Source organism: Diabrotica undecimpunctata, chromosome 6, assembly GCF_040954645.1.
Source record: "Diabrotica undecimpunctata isolate CICGRU chromosome 6, icDiaUnde3, whole genome shotgun sequence".
Taxonomy (NCBI): domain Eukaryota; kingdom Metazoa; phylum Arthropoda; class Insecta; order Coleoptera; family Chrysomelidae; genus Diabrotica; species Diabrotica undecimpunctata.
In genome coordinates this window covers 90,570,966-90,596,139 of record NC_092808.1, presented here as the reverse complement: position 1 = coordinate 90,596,139, position 25,174 = coordinate 90,570,966, and the positions used below count along the sequence as shown (strand labels likewise).

Below are 25,174 nucleotides of genomic sequence, written 5' to 3'. Positions count from 1 at the left end.
AGCACGTTCGTTACAGCTATACGATTTTTCTATTATTATATTACTATTCTTATTCTGATTTTTTTTCTACTTTTTTGGCTTATTCTTATAAGCTTTGTCCATAAAATTTGTACAATTTTCAGTGACAATAAAGCATATTACTTATTTACTTATTTATTTGTATTGCTATTAAGGCTAAAAAATTAGTTTTAGAGCATTATAATAAATATACTCTAGAGATGGGATTGCAATAAATCTTAATTCATATGGTCAACAAAACAATGTCGTTATTTGTAAGTTATCTTTATCAGTACAATCCTGAAAATTATCAAGAATTTTATGAGGAAATAATTGTTTGGCCAACCACTGAAATGGAAAGTACTGACATATGAATATCTTATAAAAAACTGCTTAATGTTTATTTTGTTAGTTTAAAATATTTTATTTATATATAATAAATATATAAAGTTTGTCATTCAACGTTTTTTTTTGTTAATTTGAACAAATACACCCAAAAATAATAATTTAGACATTTTTTAAATTAATTCGTGAAAAGATATCAATCAAATGAATAGAATAACAAATAAAATATCTATTAATTAACTAAAATCAATATACATACAATATTGGTATCAAACGTATAATAAAATCATGAAAAATCACAAATTTTGTATTTGTATCAAATATAAACACTTTTTTTTTAATTTTCAGAAAACTTCATTCCTGTGACTTAAATCCTTCCATAAATAAGCTGTTCACATATAGATCAACTTCAGTTTAACTTAATTTTAAAACCATTAACAATTTGCTGAATTTGTAATCAACCCGTGAAGGCACAAGAAGCATGATTCCATATTTATTTTATTCTGATATATGGTTAACGATTCATCTATATAAGATTTACTTGATCACAACAGTTCTGTTCGGTATACTTAAACTGAATGGCTTTTATTCTGTGAGCCAATTATGTAATTTATGAGAAATGTCCTATCTGTTTAATGTCCATGACATTGTATAGTGGTAGTTATCTATTAGGTATTGTTGATGATAGTCATTAATTCCTCTTTCTTAAAAATATTATCTTTCTCTATTTCAGCACTTGGTATTTTATTATGATCATTTTGCTTATTACAACATTAATTTTTACCAATTTTTGTTTTTGTTTTAGAGTTTTCCAAGAAGAATGGAATGGATATCCTTAATGCATTACCTGAACCTTCATGCAACAAAGAACAACAAATAGGTCCAAAATCAGGAGAAAAGACATTAAAAAATTTTTGTTTTAAAAATTCCTCATGCAAAAATAATTTAAATAAAAATACAAAAGTTCTGACTAGAGAAGGACTTTATCAATGTGAAATATGTTGCAAGCAATCTTCTCAAAAAGATCATTTGGAGTGTGTCACATTCAAGTGTAAAATTTGTTTTAAGCAGTTTGGTAGTAAAAAGTTTTTAAAATATCATATGAAAATTCACACTGGGAAAAAGCCTTACAAGTGTGTAATTTGTTTTAAGCAGTTAGCTCGAACACATGATTTAAAAAGGCATTTGAGAGTACACACTGGAGAAAAACCTTACCAGTGTGAAATTTGTTATAAGCAATTTAGTGGAACAGGAAGTTTGACAAGGCATTTGAATGTGCACACTGGTAAAAAACCTTACCAATGTAAAATTTGTTTTAAAGAGTTTAGTCAAACCGGAAGTTTGAAAAATCATTTGAGAGTGCACCCTGGAGAAAAACCATACCAGTGTGAAATTTGTTTTAGGCAATTTCGCGAAACAGGAAATTTGAAAAAACATTTTTTGAGAGTGCACGCTGGATGAAAACTTTAACAGTGTGAAATTTGTTTAAGCATTTTACTCGAGCATATTATTTGAAGTCATTTGAGAATGCACACTGGAGTGAAACACTAAATTTGTTTTAAGCAGTTTAATGAAAAAGGAAGTTTGAAAAAGCCGTTTAAATGTGCACACTGGAGAGAAACCTTACCAGTGTGAAATTTCTTTAAACAATTTAGTGAAACAGGAAGTTTGAAAAGGCATTTGAATGTGCACAGTTTTCTTTGATGGATCATGTGAAAAGTCATTGGAGAATCCAGACTGGAGGAAACCTTATAAGTGTGAAATTTGTTGGAAGCATTTTTCCCTTAATGGATAATTTGAAGATATTTGAGTATGCACACTGGACAAAAATCTTAAAACCATTTAGTTCAAGTCATTTTCACAAAGCCTTTTAAAACGAAATTTAAAATATTCACTGGGCAAAAACCTTCCTAATATGAAATGTGTTAGAGGTTCTGTCAAGTAATTAATATGAAACAAAATTTAAGATTGCACACTAGAGAAAAGCTTTACAAGTGTGAAATTTGTACAAGTACACACAGAAAAATACCTTAAATTATAAAGATATTGACGTTTGTTTTGATTAGTAACATAAATCAATTGTTGAATATTCATAATGGATATTTGTTCATAGTATCTTGAGAACCTTTTGTATAATTTAAAACATTTTGTCAAATAAAGGGTGTTTTTTTAGAGGTATACAAATGTAAGTTGTAACCGTTTCAAAAGATAAAAGAAAATCATTATAAATTTCAATAATTTTTTTAAATAAAACTAATAGCCCCATCTATCTGTCAAGTACCTACCTGTAGCCGACTCAAGGATTCTTCTGTAATTCCCAAATATATCCGGTAGATGAGCATATTTTTCAACTTGTCGCTCACACCCAATTTCCAGATTCAGGCGCCATGACAGCGCTTCGCTCTTTTCTGTTAAGACCGTCCAACCGTTAAGACGTGTTTCCAAAGTGGGTCTCAATTCAGAGGTGAGTTAATAAATCCTTTTCTTGTCCATATTTCAGTTCAGATAGATATATTATTTTTTTAGACCCTTATTGGAGAGGCTATAATGCTGCTATTATATTTCTAATACTCGTCGCAAGATAGTATTGCTATGGAGTTATTCCAGATCATGGCCCAGTAGCAGTATCTTTTTTTGGAATCCCTAACCCCTCTTATCTAGGATGGTGGTGATTTGATATAGTACGTAGCTGAATCAATGGTTTATTTGGTGACATTAAATAAGAAGAGAAACAGAGCAGATTAAGGTTGTACCAATTTTTATTATACCTACTTTCAAGACAACAGAAATGATTATGAACTCAAAAAAAAATGAAAATATAGTGAAGTGTTCTAATTTAATTTAAAGGTTTATTTTCTTCATTGTTGCTAGTTGATAAATAACTATATTATTTTCAATGTAAACAAATTTCGAAATTTGGGGTTAATATATATATACATTCATTTTCTTTATAACCAATTCTTAATTTAATACGATACAAAGATTTTTTGTTTATGATAATGTTAACATAAAATAATTTTTTGGAATCCCTTTGGGATGACGTAACTTTTAATGTTTTCTTTTTGTTCATTACTAAGAAATAATAAAGAATAGTTTTCTTGTAAACTTTCAATAAATCTTAATTTTTTTTTCTCTTCCCCTTCGAGGATAAACCAGGGGTGGCGTCCAATAATAAATTATAACTTCATATTATCTAATTGTGCTTGGATTTAAAATACGATATAGTTTCTATATGTTTATGAAAACCCCGCCCAATTCTCTTCCGACAGTGAGCGATTCAGGCCTTGTATATATTATTGTAGCACGGCAAGCGTTACATAAATGGCGCCCTCCGATGTGGGGCATGTATTAGATTTGCTCCATTTGTACCTTCGTTACAAAATGTCGCCAAGCGTGTGGGGCTTTTGAATATTCCTGTATCTTCAGTTTTTTTTCAATATTATTAGTTGTTTTGTACCCCCCTGTATATGTGGTTAATTAAGTCTGTATGTTTTGAACCATTTTTTTGGTTAAATTGTGTATTTGTTTTATCCAATTTTTCATTAAATCAACACTGCTACTATTTTAGAATTTTTTGCAAAGTATTTATATGTATTCGTTTTTAGTCTTCGTAACATTACGTAGAAATATTTCCGTCTATTTTCTGAGATCAAAATAAAACGTATTTGGAATGATGTGATGTAAACATTCACTGCTTAATTTCTTTTTGTCGGTATTCTTAATGCGAACGATATTAATTTGTGTATTTACAGACTCGTCTAAAAAATAAACATTCCATGTTAGAAATTTTGTTTACGTTCATGAAATAATTGATTTGGTATCTAAACGCTGGCCTTTTCTTAGAAGCGTTTGTAAGTAATATAATATTTCGTCGTTCTTTTTTAGTGTTTAGATTGAGTGAAACCTTGAAATTATTCCGGCTAATATGTCTCGACAATTTGTATAGTCCTCAATTCTTTTTCTTTGCAGTTCAGTCTTTTGTTTATAGGAACCATAATAATTATATTCCTCAATGTGTTTATTTTAAATAAACGAAATGGCTCTTAGCGTTCGGTATTTGAAAAATCAATTAAGTGAATTTTATTTCTTAACCTTGATTCATGGTTTTTATTCGCAGCTGAGAATTATACCTATATACAGGCTGTCCCGACCTACGTAATTTTAAAATGTGTTATCTGGATTTTTGCAGAATACTTTTTTGGGTGTTTTTGATATAATATCTGTTATCTGTTAAATTTTCTTTTTAATTTGTTTTCGTTTATTTTAAAAATTTATTTTTTCATAGTTTAACTTTTTCGTATTTTGAAAAGAAAATTTTATTTCCTGAAAAGGAAAATGCTTTCTATATTTTGCAGTCCATTGTTCTTTTGTTTTGAATGTATAAGGAAGTAATGATATGACTTCGTTTCTCTCTGCCTAAGGCGTCTTTGTTGAGAATATAGAGCGGAAATATTGTTATTCTCCTTCTGTTATGTTAATTTTATGTCTTTGTGTGGTCAGATGTAGTAGAAGTATGTTTTTGGTACTGGAACTTATTGTTATTTGTGGTTTTACCTTTTTTTTTCTCGAGATGTCCTGTAGGACGTACAGGCACGTGACCTGTATTATTGTATCTTGAGTTATTTGTGTGATGTCAGACTGTTGTATAAGCAGCAGCTTTCTTTTTTTGTCGTTGACATTTTTGCGGTCTTCTAATATTTTATTAGACCACATATATCTTTTTGCTTTGAGACTTTTGGCTAAGGCTCAAAAGCTTTCATTTATTATCTTGTGTTCATGATATGGTACAAGTGAAGGTTGGAGTAGTTTACTGTTGTCTATTGTGACTCTTTGTATATACAGAGGTGAAACAACCCGCTGCCGCCTATTGTGAATTTATCTTTTATCTTTATGTCGACGTTAAGACCACTTTTGTTTAACAATTGAAGTAGTTCTGGTACTACCGTTAAATGACCCACTGAGAATGAAAAGTTTATATTATTTTGACTCTCTTAGAGTTCTGCTAAAGAATGGTAAACATTTCTTTGTGATTTGTATGACGACCATATTGGATTCAATTAGGTGTCAAAAATGTTTTACTGTTCAACTTTTTTTATTGTTGTGGTGTGTTACATCCAACCTCACGATTTTTTTTATTATTGACGATGGATTGTAATATTTTTCTATTTCTTTGGAAGATTGTAATGATTCTTCCGTTCCTTTTAAGTCTTATCGTAAGTTTTTGCTTCGTGGAAGACTCCTACGATTTTTTTTTGTTTCTTTTGGAAACAACAGTTTGAAACTGAACTTTTTGTGTAGCGATTGTGTCTTGTATGCCATATACCCCTTTTCTTTCTGCTTCTCCAAGATGTGTATTAACGGTTTGGATTTATTTTCTTCTTTTTTCATTTTGGGAGTCTTCTTCTTGCTTGGAAATTTTCTGCTGTGATCAATCACAGAGGATATTCTTATGGAACTATTGGCCATCCTGTCTTTCTTCTTTTGCGTTAGTTTAATTTTCAACCAGTGGTTGGAAATTCATTCATTGCTTGACTGTCATAGTCAACTTTATTATTGTTTGATGCTATTTAGGTTGTCTACCTAGTGGATAACCATAGCGAAACTTGCTAAAGCTACTTAGTAGGCCACCCGCCTTTGTTGAGCTGGAAGCATCCTTCTTTTCGCTTTCAGAAACTTTAACACTGGTCTGTTCCACACTTTTGGTTAGGTTAGAGCCATATTTATAGAAATCTGCCATTGGTCGTTGTGCCTAATAGCCAACGAACTGTACCTGATGTCGATTCATCAAATCGAGCATCCAGTTTAATTTTGCATGTAAATATGTCGTGATTTTTGTTTATTTTTTATTGTTTTATTTAGACCTAAAAGATTATCAACCTGTCAGTGTTTCGTCGGAAAATTCAGATTTGTCTGAAACCGAATAAATCAGTTTTCTTAAATTTTTAATACCTTTCTTCTAAAATGTTCAGTCCATTCTTAATTTTTAATTTTTTAGTTGATTCCCTTTACGCCTTTGCGTACTTAATCTTTGCTACCTTCTTAGTCAGTACAGCACTGATACCCTAGTACTTAGTACATTGAATACCACTTTGCTTCGGCAAATCTGTCCCTTAGTGCTTCTTTCCCTTCAGGAAGTTGAAACGTTTCAATTTTTTTTTTGAGCTGTCTCGACAACCCTTGTTTTATGTCGGTGGTGTTGACTATTAGTCAGGGAGCATCCTGCTATAGTCAAGTGGATTAGTGGACCTATCCCTATTCCAATTAATAATTTTGTGTATCTCAGATGTTGTCGCAAAGAGACGAGCCTCTGGAAGTAGTGTAGGAGACTCCGCACGTCGATCTCCAGAGCAACTCAGTTTGGCTCGCACCCCAGTTCGTTGAACTGTTTTACTTTTTATTATTATAATATTGATCATTTATTGTGTTCAATATGTCTATATATATGTATATATGTCGTATTTCTTTTCGACATAAATTTTATTTTTATCTTATCTTATTCTACTTCGGTATTATTCTCTCTCTAGTTTGTATTGATCGAGATCTTGAGTTTGTGCTACCCCGACCAAGAACCTATATTGATTTTAAGGGTGTTTGCAAAATTTAATCTCATTTTATTTTTAGAATGCCTTGGTAGAATGTGATATTTTTATGCTTATGGTAGTTTATATTACAATAAATTGTACATACCTTTAGTTGTCTTCAAGTGGATACAAAATTCAATTTATCTTATTTTACGGATTTATAAATCCAAGTAATTTTTTTGGTATCTATACCAAAGATATCAAGATTCCTCTGTCTAGTTACCAATGATAGTTCATTATAGTATCTGTTCATTTTGCCTAAGTTTTACTCTTAGTGTGAAGACCTTCGAATTTCGACTCTCTATTCGAAACCCCCCAAAATAATGTTTGAAAAGATTATTGCTGTCTAACATCCTATATTCTGAATGGCCAGACACTGAGGAAGGCTAGGGATGAAGTAAGCGGATTCCCGCTAGTTGACTCGTCGGAATGATAAGCCATTCATAATTGTATTTAAGTAATAAATCTAGAATAACAGCCTCCCGCGTCAGGAAACTTTTTTTAGTTCTCCAATACCTGTTTAGTTATGTAATCTAGAATTATTTAGACCCTACCCGAAGTTGACCCTACCCGAAGTTAACCCTACCCGAAGTTGACCTACCGATGTTGTCCCTATTATAGGCGGATGATACACGTTAGTTATCACAAATTCTAGTTGTCATACTAATAACTAAACATCAGCCTTTTTTTGTTTCTAAATATAGATGTGTCTTACAGAAATTCTGATGTCTACCTCTCCCAGTGAACTTATTAAGGCTTGTCTTTGTAGAACTTTAATGTACCCAATTTTGAACTATTAGTAACTCTTTCCTTTTATTTGTGTATTTCTAAATGTGTCTATAATGACGCGCTGCGTTATTACCTTATGTTATTCGTGGATTAAGTCATAGATGAAAGACTCTATGCTTCCGAACAAACGATGACACATTTGTATTTTGTATCTTATGGCGTTAATGATACGATTGTATTATTATTCTTATGTTATTCGTGGATTAAGTCATAGATGAAAGACTCTACGCTTCCGAACAAACGATAACATTATTTTTTTGTGTTTTATTGTGTTAGGTCTCATAACGACTACGCAGTAAATTATCTGTTTTGTATCTTGGTGACAACACTAGTATGTTTTGCTTTATATTACTTATGAAATTTCGAATGGTAATATCTTAATTATATTATTTCGATTGAATGCGAGCATTTGGTCTCAAATAATGATTTGTAGATATGTTTTGTTTTATTCCGCTTTGTTCATGATATTGGTTATAGGTGAAATACCCTATGCATTTTGAGAGTGAGAATGCAATTTTTTTTTTGTTTACATTTTTATAGTTGAGTCATAAATATTCTATGCGTTCTGTTTCGCTTTGTTCTGAAATCTTTGAGTTGTTCCCACGTGAGTTGTGAAAGAAGGATTCTGTGAGTCCAGATTGTAGCTACATTTGTCCATTCTGTTTGTCTTACCTCTCCGTATATCTATTCCCACTTTTGAAAAGGTTAGTATGGTGTGCCACCATGCCTAGTCCGATTCCACGCTGGTACCCAGTTGAAATCGTGGGGAGGGCTGTGTAACCGTTTCAAAAGATAAAAGAAAATCATTATAAATTTCAATAATTTTTTTAAATAAAACTAATAGCCCCATCTATCTGTCAAGTACCTACCTGTAGCCGACTCAAGGATTCTTCTGTAATTCCCAAATATATCCGGTAGATGAGCATATTTTTCAACTTGTCGCTCACACCCAATTTCCAGATTCAGGCGCCATGACAGCGCTTCGCTCTTTTCTGTTAAGACCGTCCAACCGTTAAGACGTGTTTCCAAAGTGGGTCTCAATTCAGAGGTGAGTTAATAAATCCTTTTCTTGTCCATATTTCAGTTCAGATAGATATATTATTTTTTTAGACCCTTATTGGAGAGGCTATAATGCTGCTATTATATTTCTAATACTCGTCGCAAGATAGTATTGCTATGGAGTTATTCCAGATCATGGCCCAGTAGCAGTATCTTTTTTTGGAATCCCTAACCCCTCTTATCTAGGATGGTGGTGATTTGATATAGTACGTAGCTGAATCAATGGTTTATTTGGTGACATTAAATAAGAAGAGAAACAGAGCAGATTAAGGTTGTACCAATTTTTATTATACCTACTTTCAAGACAACAGAAATGATTATGAACTCAAAAAAAAATGAAAATATAGTGAAGTGTTCTAATTTAATTTAAAGGTTTATTTTCTTCATTGTTGCTAGTTGATAAATAACTATATTATTTTCAATGTAAACAAATTTCGAAATTTGGGGTTAATATATATATACATTCATTTTCTTTATAACCAATTCTTAATTTAATACGATACAAAGATTTTTTGTTTATGATAATGTTAACATAAAATAATTTTTTGGAATCCCTTTGGGATGACGTAACTTTTAATGTTTTCTTTTTGTTCATTACTAAGAAATAATAAAGAATAGTTTTCTTGTAAACTTTCAATAAATCTTAATTTTTTTTTCTCTTCCCCTTCGAGGATAAACCAGGGGTGGCGTCCAATAATAAATTATAACTTCATATTATCTAATTGTGCTTGGATTTAAAATACGATATAGTTTCTATATGTTTATGAAAACCCCGCCCAATTCTCTTCCGACAGTGAGCGATTCAGGCCTTGTATATATTATTGTAGCACGGCAAGCGTTACAAAGTTGGTAGCACTTTTTTAACTGTCGGCCATTTTGTCAGCTGTCAAGTGATTTATGTTAAATTTGGTTTGGCATTTCAGCCTAGATATACTTGACGCCTGAGCAACGCTTCCAAATTATACAAATTTATTTTGAAAATTATGGGTTTGTTCGAAATATGTATCGCGCACTACGTCCATTTTAAGGTCAACATAATAGTCGATCAAAGCATAGATCAAAGTAATTCGATTAACCATGGAACGTTTTTGCACCACGTTTACTCTAAATGATAATATGCATGCACAGCCACGTCGTAGACTGCGTACAGAAGTTGTTGCTGCTGTAGAGCGTAGCATACAGGACGACTCGAATCAGTCTTATCTGCCATCGTGCACAGCAGTTGGATACGTGTCTATCCACTTTATCGAAGATTTTGCGTAAAAATCTTGCTTTGCGTGCTTACAAAATTAAACTCATGCAAGAATTGAAGGTACATCATCACCTAGCAAGGCGTAGATTCGGTGAGTGGGTCCAAAACGAGAATGTAGTTGATTTCGATATTCATAAGCGAATTTTGTATAGCGATGAAGTTTACTTTAGGTTGAATAGCTACGCCAACAAACAAAAACTGCCTTATTTATAGTTATGATAATCCTCAAATGTATGTCGAGAAACCATTACATCCAGAAAAACTGACTGGTATGCTTTATGGTCTGGTGGAATCATTGGACTATCCTTCAAAAACAGTACTGAGCAGAACGTTACAGTCAATGGTGACCGCTATAGAGCCATGATTACTGCCTTTTTCATTCCCCAATTAAACAACCATGACATGCAATACTGTCGTTTCAATAAAACGGCGCAACATGTCACACAGCTCGTGCCACAATTGGGTTATGGAAAGACACGTTTGGTAACCGCATAGTTTCACGTTTCGGACCGTGAATTGGTCTCCAAGATCGTGCGATTTAACACTGCTAGACTATTTTATGTCGGGATATGTGAAGCTGGTAGTCTACGCCGATAAGCATGAAACGATTGACCACTTGGAGGACAACGTTCGCCGCGTTATTGATGATATAGGCAACAAATACTTGAAAAAGTGATCGAAAATGGACCTTCAGATTAGACTGCGTCAGAGCCAGCCATGATGGTTATATGCCAGAAATCATATTTAAATTACAATGCCAAAATATTATCTTTCGAATAAAGTCAATTTTATGTCAATTTATAAAATCCATCTTTGTTTCATTCCATTTCAAATTTTTATACATCTAAAAAAACACCCTTTATAAGTCAGAAAGTAATAGTAGACCTGCATTATTGATAAATTTATTTTTACATATGTTATTATTACCTATATATTGTTATAACTCAAGCAGTGAATAAATTGTCCTAAAAATTAGTCCTTGGTTGCTGATGATATGCTACACTGATAATTAAAAGATTAATTTTGTCAAACGCTGGATGTAGGATTAAAAGTTTTTCAATATAATAGGATGCGTGCCAGGAGAATGTGGAAGTAATCCTTTATTATCAACAAAATTTAAAGCTTGCCTATGAATTAACAAAACCTATATAAATAGCCAAAACAAATCCACGATTAACTTCATACAGAAAATACTTAAGACTTGAATTTATAATCCGTTTTTTAGCATATCAGGCAATATTGCGCTCAATATAAAGTTACTACGATTTACAAAATTTGCAAAAATAACTGGTTTTTTGTTTTTTACAATACAATATTTCTTTTTATTTGGGAATGGAAATTCAGTATTTACTGCAGCAAATTTAGCAGTCAACTTTAGAACATGTTTTGGTAAATTTAACATTTCCAATTTTTTTAAAATAGTCTTGTACCCTGGGATGCAGTGGCATTTTTACTACGTCGTATATAAAATGGCGATCAGATCTGGGTAAAGCTTACCAACCAATAAATAATACAAGATCACTATGTTTATGACATAGTTAATCAAGCTCTCATTTTTGAGATATTTAAAATTACATTAGATACAAAAGGAGAATACATTGATAAGATCCACAAGGAAACTAAATTCCTGTAGCTGGATGTATACTATGTATCACAAAAATTTATTTAAAATTCCTTTATAAAAGGTATAATTAAAACTATATATATATATATATATATATATATATATATATATATATATATATATATATATATATATATATATATTATATATATATATGTATATATATAATATATATATATATATAAATATATAACTGTTTTGGATGGGTTGGAGTCAATAAAAGGGCTATTGGTTAACTATTTTTTTTTATTCTCGAGCTTTCAATTGTGTTTACAATTATTATCAAGAGCTAAAAAAGACAAAATACTTACAAGGTTGAACTAAAAAGAAAAAACAATTTTTGTTAACTTACCAAATAAAAATTAGTTTAGTAAGTAAAAATTACTGCTTACATCTTCAAAATATTTAATACAAAAATGCTTTAATCTAATAAATGTTTCTCCGAAATTTTTTATAATTTTGAAAACATTTTTTTAATACAAAAATAATTGAATTTATAAATAAGTTCAAATAGCAACCAATTACAAATAGCCTCAATGTCGCAAATGCCAACATAAAATTTTTATTTTTGACAATTATATTGCCAAAAGTAAAATTTCGTTTAAACATTCTTTTTTGTTTAGTAACAAAAAGAAGAAGATTTATTCACCGTTGACAGATGTCTGAAAGAATGTAACAGATATATGGAGAATTAAATATGACATTTTACAAGTTTTATATATAAATCATAAAGAAAGAATATAATTATAAATTTTGCTTAAATTTTGAATTTCTGATCTTTTGTTTAAACTATAATTACTTTTGCTAATACAAACCATTTCCAAAAAAGTCCTTTTAAATTTATTACTTTCACTACATAAAATTTTAATGTTATCAAAATCCATAATATGGTCTTTATCGATTACATGTTCTGCCAAAGCACAAGATGGTTTTTTAATTCTGCAATCACTTTTGTGAGAAATAATGCGATTTGAAAGATTTCTTCCGGTCTCACCAACATATTCAGCCTCACACTGAGTACAACTAATGCTGTATACTAAATTCGTTTTTTCAAATTTGTCTATAGGATATTTAGTTTTAGAATATAAAGATGAAATAGTTTTGATGTTCTTTGTTGCTATTTTTATATTGTCAATAACCTTTAGTGTTTGTATTAATTTAGGTGTTAATGATGGTATAAAAGGTAGTGAATGATAATAGATGTTCTGATTGTTAGATACAATGTTTTGAGATTGAGCAAAAAATGGTGTTAAATTATTTATATTACCAATATTAGAAAAAAGCATCCTATTTAGCATATCTGGAGGATAAGAGTTTTCAATTAGAATATTTTTTAATAATTGAAGATCTTCTTGTAGATAATCTGGATGAGAAAGTTTTAAAACACGTTCTTTTAATCCTGTTATAAGGTTCATTTTCATCTTATTTGGATGGTGAGAGTAATAGCTTATAAATCTATTACTACATATGGGTTTTCTGAACCATCTGGTTTTCAACATATTGTCTGTATTTGTTACAATTCTCATGTCAAGGAATGGTAGAGAATTATCTACCTCTTCCTCAACTGTAAATTGTATATGTTGATTATGATGTAACATCTCTTTTTACTAATTTGCCTTTAGATTTAATCATGATCAATCTATGATTTTCTTAGTTCTTCACTCTCTTTTTTAATGTTTTTTTACTTATACATTTTTATATAAAAAAAAAAACAAAACCACATGTTCTTTTTGCTGTGCTTAGTTTGAACAAATTGTTAACTTATTTAGTTCAATTTATTGTTTATACATCATAATCGTATAATGTCCATTTACTTAAGTGTCTTTACAACTCTAATATCACTGACTGCTACATATCTTTTAAGGTAACACATGTAACAACTTTTCCATGCTTGTGTGGTTTTTTCATATTGTTCTTTTTAGATGAACTGATGATGCTTTCTGATTAAGAAAGCGAAACGTCTTCAATAAATAGATGAAGTAGCCATCAACTTTGTCTTTTTTTTCTCCACCTTTGACCGAAAAAAACCCTCCACTCTTCTGAGTAATCCTTAATTTTTATTGGATTGACGGTCGTACTCCTTTTCTATATGTATATATATATATATATATATATATATATATATATATATATATATATATATATATATATATATATACAGTATACTCCCTTTATAACGAACACGGTTATTACGAGGTTTCGCTTATAACGAGGTACATGAGATGTCCCGTGAAATTTCCATTGAACTATAACCCTTTATAGCGAGGTAAATTTGCTTATAACGAGAGAAAATAAGATTGCAAAACGTGTTTTTTACATTTTGGCCCGGCCGTAGCTATAAATAAATACCCTTTTTAACTGCGGGCCGCCCGCAATAAACTTCTTACAATTTATGATTCTTAGTCGGAAATGTAAAATTTATGATTCACAAGTGTCATTGTATTGGGTTGACCATTCACACCTAATAATATGTGTCCTAATAGAAAAGATGTGGAAAGTGTTTTAAAGGTTGTCAGAAACTTTATCCAAGGACAAAACGCAAATGAAGAAGCATAAAACTGTTTCACATCTTTAGAAAATATGATAGATAGAATACTGGACAATGAAAGCAGTCAAAAATGACAAAATAACTTTATACGCTTTATACATATTTACAGAATACAGATTTTTTGTTTTAACATATATCATTGACAGTAAAAGTAAACAACTCTTTTTTGTTTTAATGCATTTCATTGACAATAAAAGTAAACAACTTTGTTTTAAAAACGCCATTCAAACAATATTTATTAGCATCTTATATTGCTCCGAATGGCTTCACTATAGAAAGTTAATGTTTTAGAAAACTACATATTCATATGTATGCACAATATTATTGTTGTTGGATATAACGAGGTAATTAGTCTGCCATTTCAGTTCTCGTTATAGAGGGAGTCTACTGTATATATATATATTATATATATATATATATATATATATATATATATATATATATATATATATATATATATATTCTAGTTATTCTAGATTCTGATTTTATCATAGTAAAACGTATTGTTACTATTTTTGTGTTAAATAAATATTTTTTAAAAATATAGTTTTGGAAAACTCAAATATATTTGGCGCAGTCAGATTGGATGGTCAAACGGGCGTTAATGAATATAACTCTCGGTTCGTTTCTACGATTTTTTGACCATTTGAACCGCGACCATTAAATATATTCGCGAAGTGAATTCCAGTTGGGCGAATTGAGTAACCTGACGAGAAGATTCGTACTTCTATACCGGAGGGACTTTCAAGTGAATATTGTGAGTGTCTCTAGATCCAGTTCCAAAGCAAGATATTCCATGGACACTATCGCTACATTACTGTAAGTGAATTAATGTCATATAGAGAGCCTAATTTAACACTAGATACTGATTATTCAGAGAGTAGTAACTCAGATACAGATTCTGATTCAATTTTAACTAATTTACATTTTAATAGTAATAATAAAATAATTCCAGAAATATTAAAATTAAATAATAAATTTAAAATGGCAGTTCCACAATTAAAGAAAGAATACTTAGATATGATTCCAGATTTTGATGGAAATCATACATTACTTCCTAGATTTTTAGAAATTTGCGAAAAACTTAAAAACAATGTATAATATCATCATCATCATCCAGCCCCATTTTCATATCCATTGTTGGATATAGGCCTCCTCCAAACGTCTCCAGTTCTCTATATCTCTAGCTGCTGCAATCCAGTTTGTTTCTAATCTCCTTAGGTCGTCGGTCCATCGGGTGGGTGGTCTGCCTCGACTTCGCTTGTCGGCTCTTGGTCTCCACTCCAATAATCTCTTCGTCCATCTTCCGTGTTCCATTCTAGCAACATGTCCAGCCCACCTCCACTTTTGTTTATTGATTCGCAGTATAATATCGTCTACGCCAGTTCGTCGGCGTATCTCCTCATTTCTCACGCGATCTTTCAAGGTCAGGCCCAGCATTGATCTCTCCATTCGCCTTTGTGTTACCCTCAGTTTTTTCGGCAGTAGCTTTCGTTAAAGTATAATATAATATATTATAATAAACTTATAAATTTTATAATGCTGCTGATGTAAATGATTTTTAAAATGAATATTTGATGTCAGGCATAATAGCAAAAATAAAAGGCGAAGCCGCAATTAATATTTTTTTTTGTATTCTTAGAACTTGGCAGGATTTAAAAGATGCTTTGATAAATTCGTATTCAGATAAAAGAAATATTTATACTTTAAGCATAGAAATTTCAGATTTAAAACAAGGCAATGAATCCCCATTCGATTTTTATAACCGAATTCAACACCTATTAAATCTTCAAATATCTGTTTTTTCTACAAAAACCGAACATATGGTTGAGATTAATATTCTCGGTAGCTTTTTCCGGAATTTTTACAATTTAGCATTAAGAGTTATAGTCTATATATTATACGTCATTGTTTAAAATGCCACAAGAAAATAGCTTCAGAATAATGTTATGGGTTTAGTATACACTTCGACTGTTTAGAATAATTCTTCTTTTTTCAAAGAAAGAAGTCTGCAATAGTAGTATACTTGAACGATTAATACTGAGAAGTAGGAATTGTTGTGTTGAATCACGGTTCGTAAATTTAAGTAGACTTTACACTACATGATTTTATCATATGAGATTTGTTGTGATTCCTCGTTTCTATGATGTTTTAAAAAATCGTGTTTACATTGCATGATAAGTTATGATATGAGTGACAATGAGTGAGGTTTTATTGATTTTTTTTTTGTTTATGGTCATAGAGATATTAGACACAGTATAGGTATCAACTATTAGATTTTGAAACCATTATAATGGAAAATAAATGTTTGATTGCATTGGCTTCCCGACTTTTAATAATAATACGCCAGCAACAACTGCTTACAGCGTACAAAAGTAAGAAGAAAAAGATCAGACGCCTTTGGGCTTGCAAGTGGCTCTTACAAAGAAATCGTGGACAGCGTATATCAAATTTAGTGTTGAATTAAATTAAAAAATTAAAAATAATTAATAAAGAAACTAAACAAAAATTATAATTAAGAAGACTATCAAGTACTAAACTAAGAATAAAATAAACTAAATAAATAATAAAAGAAAAATAAGACACAATAGCACACATTAGATAACAGATTCAATATCAATGCAACAAACAAAAAATAAATAAATAATGTTGTCTCTGGGTAAGGAAATGTTACTGAATTGACATAAGAATAAGGCGCGATATTTAAATATGTTGGTGTTACCCGTATAATACACACTTTACACTACATGATTTATCATGTGATTTGTCATATGATTTTGTCATGAAGTGAAATTTACATTTTTACACTGTGTGATTTGTCATATGATTTTGTCATAAGCGCTGTCATGCGGCTCGTCATAGCTTGTCACAGGAGAATAGGACGGTAGCTATTCCGCATGATAAAATCATATGATTTTCGGTAATAATAGGGGCAACACCAACATATTTAAATATCGCGCCTTATTCTTATGTCAATTCAGCAACATTCCCTTACCGACAACATTCTTTATTTATTTTTTGTTTGTTGCATTGATATTGAAATTGTGTCGTATTTTTCTTTTATTATTTATTTATTTTATTTTATTCTTAGTTTAGTGTTTTATAATCTTCTTAGTCATAATTTTAGTTTAGTTTCTTTATTAAATATTTTTAATTTGGTAGGTATAATATCAACACTAAATTTGATATACCCTGTCCACGATTTCTTCGTAAGAGCCACCTGTGAGCCCAAAGGCGTCTGATCTTTTTCTTCTTACTGCTGTACGCAGTTGTTGCCGGCGTATTATTATTAAAAGTAGGGAAGCCAACGCAATCAAAGATTTATTTTCCATTATAATGATTTCAAAATCTAATAGTTGATACCTATACTGTGTCTAATATCTATGACCATAAACAAAAAGAAAAATCAATAAAACCTCACTCGTATCATAAGTCATAACTTTAATGCAGTGTAAACACGATTTTTAAAACATCATAGAAACGAGGAATCATAACAAATCTCATATGATATTGTCATATGATAAAATCATGTAGTGTAAAGTATACTTTTATTACCGAAAATCATATGATTTTATCATGCGGAATAGGCACCGTCTGTAGGGGATGTAAGTTAAACCTTATTAGAATTTCACGTAGAGTAATACAAAAACAAATCACTAAAACTAAACTGTATTGAAGAAATAAAAAAGGCATGTAAAATATTTCGTAAGTATAAATTTAAAACTAGCGTCCTTATTGTAACGATGTTGTGATGAGACTGGGATGAGCCTTTCTTCTGTCCGCAACTACCTGTAGCCCCTATCCTGGCGGGTGTAAGATGAAGGTCGGGTTAAAGTTAACTAAAAGTATATGATACAGGGTTGCTCGAAAGTTTTAACATTTAAGCCGCCTCCCTTGAACGCCTGTAGGGGTTCAACAAGTAATTGAGTTGAGTTAAAAGTTTTGTTTCACTGAAGCTTAAGTCACTGATCTGTGGGTAGGATGCACACCTTTGTCACTGGTCGCTTGAAACAACCTCTATTATTTTTAATTGTCACTGCACGAACTATTCCGTCACTACCCGCATGTAATTGAAGCACTCTACCCAGGCACCATCTTAAGGGTTCAGTCCTATCTTCCTTTACCGTCACTAGACTTCCAATTCTGAGAATACTATTGAAATGTTTTTTCCACTTAACTCGCTGCTGGAGGGATGAAGAAATATATTCCTTGGACCAGCTAGTCCAATAACCTTGGATCATTTTTGGCTGTTTTCCGTGACATCTAAGAAATTCCGTTCAGGTATTGCGGTCAATGTGGCTCCAATTAAAAAGTGTGCAGAAGTAAGAGGAAGTAAGTCGGAAGGGTCGTGAGTTTAGACAAGCTTCAATTTGACATAAAACAGTGGAAAATTCTTCATATGAAAGAATTGTATTGCCAATGACATGATTAGGTGAAATTTGACAGATTTTACTCCCGCCTCCCAAACTCCCCCAAAGTGAGGTGATCGTGGCGGAATAAATTGCCAATTGATACCTTCGGTAGTTAAATTGTCCCTAATAGTTGAACTAGAGGTGTCAAAAAATTTGACAAGCTCATTTTTTGCGCCAACGAAGGTACTACCATTATCCGAAAGGATGGAAGCGTATTTTCCGCGTCGAGAAATAAAGCGTTTTAGCGTTGATAGAAAACTTTCCGTTGTTAAGCTGCTCACGACTTCTAAATGTATGGCCTTAGTTGCTAAACAGATGAATAGAGCTATGTAACCCTTGATAGTTTTATAATTTCCGGTGTGTCGATCCTTTAGCAAAAAAGGTCCTGCATAGTCAAGTCCACAGTTGTAGAATGGCCTAAAGGGAACAAGACGTGACGAGGGTAAATTACCCATAAGATAGGTTTCTAATTTAGGAGTAACCCTACACCAGATAATACAATCGCGAACGATTTTGCGAACCACTTGACGTCCATTAATGGGCCAAAATTTTTCACGAATGGAAGCTAATAGTAATTGAGGACCGCAATGATTTAAGGTAAGATGCTCATTTCGTACAAGAATAGTAGTAAAGTGGTGTTTAGAATCAAGGACAATGGGATGTTTTTTATCGTAACAAAAATCAGAATTATGCAGTCTTCCACCAACGCGGAGTATGTTATCCTTATCGATAAACGGATTGAGGGTAAGTAGTTTACTTTTAGAGTCAACGTTACCATGTCTCTTAAGGTGTGTCAAGTTGTCATAAAATGTTTCATTTTGTACTAGTCGAATTATATATTTTAAAGCATTATCTATTTCATCACAAGAAAGGTTGTCGAAGTTCCTTTGTTTAGGAGAAAATTTACAATTATTTATAAAGCTTAATACATAAGCGATAATGCGCTGTAGTTTTACAAATGAGGATATTTTAGTGATGATGTGAACTCTTGCGATAAGGGCTGATGCTGGTCGAAGCTCAGGGAGTTCAGAAGGTTCGAATGTTCTATTAGGCCAATGAGTTTCTGGTTTAGCTAGCCATGATGGGGCATGAAACCACATTTCAGAATTGATAAGTGATGTAGGAGAAATTCCCCTTGATAGAAGATCTGCGGGATTCTCAAGTGTATTCACGTAACGCCATGTTTGAGATTTGGTCAAAGTTTGAATTTGGGAAACTCTATTTGCCACAAACGTCTTTAACAAACTCGGAGAAGTCTTTATCCATCCTAGAACAATAGTAGAGTCGCACCAGTAAGTGATTTCTTCGAAATCTAATTGCATGTGTTGTTTTATCTTGTCTATCAACTCAGCTAGCAAGTAAGCTCCACAAAGTTCTAGGCGCGGTACCGTGAGGATGTGTTTTAAAGGAGCTACTCTGGTTTTGGAGCAAAGTAGACGACAACGAAAAGTTTTCAGATGAACTAATGTAAATGCAAGCACCATATGCAGTGGTGGATGCATCTGAAAAACCGTGTAGTTGAATTGACTTGTAGTTTGTACAAATTACATGACTAGGAATTTGTAACTGATTAAGTTTAACCAGTTGAGTCTGATATGCAACCCATTTCGTAAAGATATCCATGGGAACGACTTCGTCCCAGGAAATTTTTAATTTCCACAAATCTTGGAGAATCATTTTAGCTGTTATAGTTACAGCCGAAAGCAAACCTAGTGGATCAAATATTTTTGATATAGTGGAAAGGATAAGTCTCTTTGTAACTTTACACTTGTGCTCTATAGGTTGAAGATTGAAATGAAAAGTGTCAGATTTTGGACTCCACAATAAGCCCAAAGTTTTGATAGTATCGTCAGCTCCAATTTCCAAGGAAACATTATTTTAATTGTCAAAGTTTAAAATAGGAGCGTTTGACTTCCATTTCCTCTATTGGAAACCATGACGAGACAATAATTCGGAAGTAAGTGATTGAATGCGTTTGATATCTTCTATTGTAGAAGCACCTGTGTGAAGATCGTCGACATAAAAGTCCCGTAAAATTATAGAAGATATGTCAGGAAAATCGGTTGCATACATATGTGCCACTTCTTGAAGACATCTCGTGGCAAGAAAACTAGCAGAAGCAGTACCGTAAGTTACGGTGTTTAAAGTATAAGTTTCGAGAGAGTTTGTATGAACAGATCGCCATATGATCTTTTGTAAGGAGCGTTCTTCCTCCTTTATCAGTATTTGTCGATACATATTTTCTATATCGGCTGTTAGTACAAAACTATGTTTAAGAAAACTTGAGATGATAGTGAAAAGATCATCTTGCAAATTAGGTCCAACCATAAGAATGTCGTTCAGGGAAACACCTGAATCTGTATTGGCAGAACCGTCAAAGACAACACGAATTTTATTGCCTTTATAGACACAATGATGAGGAAGAAAGAACTCAGATCCTATGGTTACAAAGGGTGAAACGGACATATGGTGTAAGGATAAATATTCATCGATAAATCGAGTGTAATCATCTTTTAATTCAAAATTCGCATTAATCTTCTTTTCGAGAGAATAAAATCTTTTTGTTGCTGTAGTCTTAGAGTCGCCTAGATTGTCGACGGAAGATTTCAAGGGAAGTGATACTACAAACCTACCAGAAGAATTAAGAGAGTTCGTTTTTAGGAAGTGATCTTCACAAGAAAGTTCTTCGTTGGACAAAAATTTTGTTTTTAGGCATTCTTCAATTTCCCAAAATTTTTGAAGTTGATCTTCAATGCTTAAATTGTTTATGGTCGACAAATGGCATGTAGTTCTGGCTGCAAGGGTATTGTTTGGAAATAATGGACCTGAGATAATCCACCCGGGTTTGGTTTTTTGAAGAATCGGTTGTCCAGGTGATAATTTAATCTGACCAATACAAATTAAATTCCAGAAGATATCTGCGCCGATAAGAAGATCAATAGGAGATGAAATATTGAAGTCTGGATCGGCCAGAGTAATATTAGAAGGGATATTAAGTGTTTTCTTACCGAATGTGATCGAAGATAAATTTCCTGTAATTTCCGGAAGTACTAAGCAATAAATTACTTGAGAAAAGTTAAAGTTTTGGATTTAAATTTTACCGATGTTCTATAGCTTACAATAGAATTTGTTTGGTTTATACCAGAAATAGAAAAATGTGTTTTGGTTGTAGGCAACCTTAGAAGATTTAATAGTTGCTGAGAAATAAAATCCGAGCCATTATGTAGAAGCGCACGAGCCTCGTATTCGTTACCTGAGATGTCAAAGACTTTTATTTTTACAGTTGATAGCAAAGTAGTAGAGTTGTGCTCAAACGAAATGTTACGTGCTGTGAGTGCATTAGAGCCTTCTGATGTACCTGGACTTGAGCAAGGTAAACTGCTGCTGGTTTGATTACTGGTTTCAATAAGCTTTTGTGAGTTACCTTGAAAGTGTAAAAGTGTGTGGTGTATTTTCCAACATTTGCGACACCCGGAAGATTTGCATTCCTTAGTGAAATGACCACTACGCAGACAATTTATGCAAATTTGGGACGAGATTTGTCTTGCTGATGATTAATAGATTCTAAGACTCTACATTTGCCTTTTAGAAATTCAGTTAAGTTACTCAAAGTGGGTAATGCGATCTTGTCATCTTTAATTGACAGTTCCCATTCTTTGTGTGTAGCATTGTCTAGTTTTGTGGGGATTAGATATATGATAAGGGCATCCCAAGATGTTGTGTCTAAGTCTAAGGACTCAAGAGAGCGTAAATGTCTTTGGAAACCATCAAGTAAGGTGCGTAGATCATGATGTGAATTTTTTGAAACATTTGGTAAGTTAAATAATTTTTTAATATGATTATTAACAAGAAGAGATTTGTTTTCGAATCTGTCTTTTAGTAATTCCCATGCAGTTTCATATGTTGCTTCAGAAATGTCCAGGGTACGTATTGTTTCTGTGGCAATACCTTGTAAGGATAATCTTAGATAATGGAATTTCTGAATGTTGGAAAGTGTTGGTATGTATGATAGAATTAAATGTATCTCTAAAGAACAACCAATTATCATAATCACCCTCAAAGGAGGGCAAGTTGATAGTGGGTAACCTAATGTTAATAGACCTTTGTGAACTGTTTTCGGACGAAATTGTCGAATTTGAAGCTTGAGCAGCTTGATCACGGGGTTTTGAAAGATTGGTGTTAATACAGTCTCGTACAGCGCTAGTGATATGGAAAAACGGCGTTTCGAAAGACGACCTTTCTATACCATGAATAGTATCTACGTTGACAGTATAGTCCTCATCAGAGGCCTCAATAAGTGATTGAGCGATGTCAAAATCATCAAAAAGTTTCTCAATTCTATCAAGTCTAAGTTGTAAATCTCTAAAGTTAATTTGTTCTAAAGGTTTGTTTTTGATAGAATTAAAATACCTACGTACTAAAACGAGTTACAGAACCTTTGATTGAGGAGCGTTTAGTTTTTGCTGTAGCGATGTCAGCCATATTGACAATATAATTTTATATAATATATTCACAAAAATAAAAATGTATGTATGTATAAACAAAAAAAATGAAAGCAAATTATGTAATGTTATGTGTATAAAAGTTTTGCGAGTGAATAAAAAACGTTAAAGATAACATTTCAACTTTGTAATAATTTATAAATGAAAATGAATAAATTGAAATAAATTTAAGGACGCTACTGTATTAATGTATAAATGAAAATATTAAAATCTCTAAATGTGTTATAAATAACAGTAAAATACGTGATTTTAAAAATAAATATTTTCCACTGAATTAAACCAAATACAAAATGTACCCTTTTACAACCATAAGATTAAAATGGGTAATAGGAAATTAATTATGCACTAGCCTTGACTTTGACGAAATATTATACCTCCCTTCTTCCGATGCTGTGTGAATGGGACGATGCAAATTCGTCGAAAAAAATACAGCTTCCAATGGAATGTACAGCAAAATGCATGTTTTGATAACTGGTTAATGCGGCTCGAACAAGGAGCATTTGTGTAGGGGATGTAAGTTAAATCTTATTAGAATTGCACGTAGAGTAATACAAAAACAAATCACTAAAACTAAACTGTATTGAAGAAATAAAAAAGGCACATGTAAAATATTTCGTAAGTATAAATTTAAAACTAGCGTCCTTATTGTAACGATGTTGTGATGAGACTGTCTTCTGTCCGCAACTACCTGTAGCCCCTGTCCTGGCGGGTGTAAGATGAAGGTCGGGTTAAAGTTAACTAAAAGTATATGATACAGGGTTGCTCGAAAGTTTTAACACCGTCCTATTCTCCTGTGACAAGTTATGACAAAAAGCATATCGCTGTCTCGGTGGAACATTGACGTAACTGCAAATTTATCGAAAATGAGTTTATGTCGTCACTGGGTTCAAACTTGGTTACTCCATTCGTCATATCACTGTCAGAAATGTTGTTCAGCTTTTACCCACCAGGGAGCAGATGCGTCATGTTTGAAATATCAGCCGATCTCGGAGAAACAATGACAGAATGTATAGTTGTGCTTCGATAGGTCCAGTGTGTGCTTGTACTTACGGTGCTACATTGACGCAATTGTATTTTATGTTATTGTTGCTCTAAGGTTTTTTCACAAATACGCGGAAACATTGACGTTACTGTATTCTATGTCATTTTTCATCTGGATTTCTCCTGATTGTGAGGCAACATTGACATAAGTGCATTTTGTGTAAGTAAAATATACACCAACACTTAGTAATGCTTTCTTAGTCAAAAAGGGAAAAAAAGACAGGAATGTGGATAATTGGTTGAAAGAAAACAGGAAAGTACTAAAGAATTCTGTACAGAGGTATACTTCTAGAACAGGAAAACATGTAGCTGCTAAAAAAAGGGGAAATGTGTGTACCGACAAGTGCCTTTTGAAATGTCCAAATAAGGTATCTGAAAAGCTGAGGGAGACACAGTTTAAAGAGTATTATTCATTAGGGTCCTTGCAAAGACAGCAAGATATTTTGGCTTCTTGTATTTAGCCACTTGAGTTGAGCTACCAACGTATTTCTATATTAAAAACCTCTCAAAGAAATACAAATTGGACATTTTTCATTACAGGCAAGGGAAAACAAGATCGGTTATATAAAACTTTTCTCATGAATACTTTTGAAATAACTGAACGAGCTATTCCCTCTCTAATTATAGCAGTTTTAAGGGAAAAAACTACTATTATAACAGAACATAAACGTGGGAAGTACGAGAGACACAGACGAGAGTTTTTTACAAATCTCGCTTAAACTGTTTTAACTTTACAGTAGTAGAAGTAAAGGCGAAAAAAGGCCAAATTTCCGAAACAGATAGCACTTGTGAAATTAGCTGTTACTTTTGGAATGAAGTGATGGGGAATAGAGGGGCAATAGAAATCGGATCTTGCGTTTATTAATATCTAAAAGAATTGTCAATAACCAGCCCAGAAGTTGAGGTGATTTTTTATTCCGATAAATGTGGAGGGCAACAAAAAAATAAATTTCTAATAGCCATGTGTTCACATAAATGCCAGCTGCGTAGGGCTTATTCTTCAAAAATTCCTTTAGGTGATAAC

General features: G+C 32.2%; 1 protein-coding gene and 1 long non-coding RNA gene across 2 annotated transcripts in view; one reads left to right on the top strand and one right to left on the bottom strand.

Moving 5' to 3' along the window:
* The window catches only part of LOC140443548 (uncharacterized), a 28,653-nt gene extending 16,951 nt beyond the window's left edge, over positions 1-11,702 (top strand). Inside the window, exon 3 of the long non-coding RNA XR_011951234.1 lies at positions 1,148-11,702. This is a non-coding gene — a long non-coding RNA (uncharacterized lncRNA). The remainder of the gene's footprint in view (positions 1-1,147) is intronic.
* A 6,847-nt stretch (positions 11,703-18,549) lies between these two features.
* On the bottom strand, positions 18,550-20,284 carry LOC140444528 (uncharacterized). Its single transcript, XM_072536287.1, has 2 exons — positions 20,156-20,284; positions 18,550-20,109 (listed from the first exon to the last, which is right to left on the bottom strand). Exons 1-2 carry the CDS (start codon positions 20,282-20,284, stop codon positions 18,550-18,552), a joined length of 1,689 nt encoding a protein of 562 aa, XP_072392388.1.
* Positions 20,285-25,174: the final 4,890 nt, after the last annotated feature.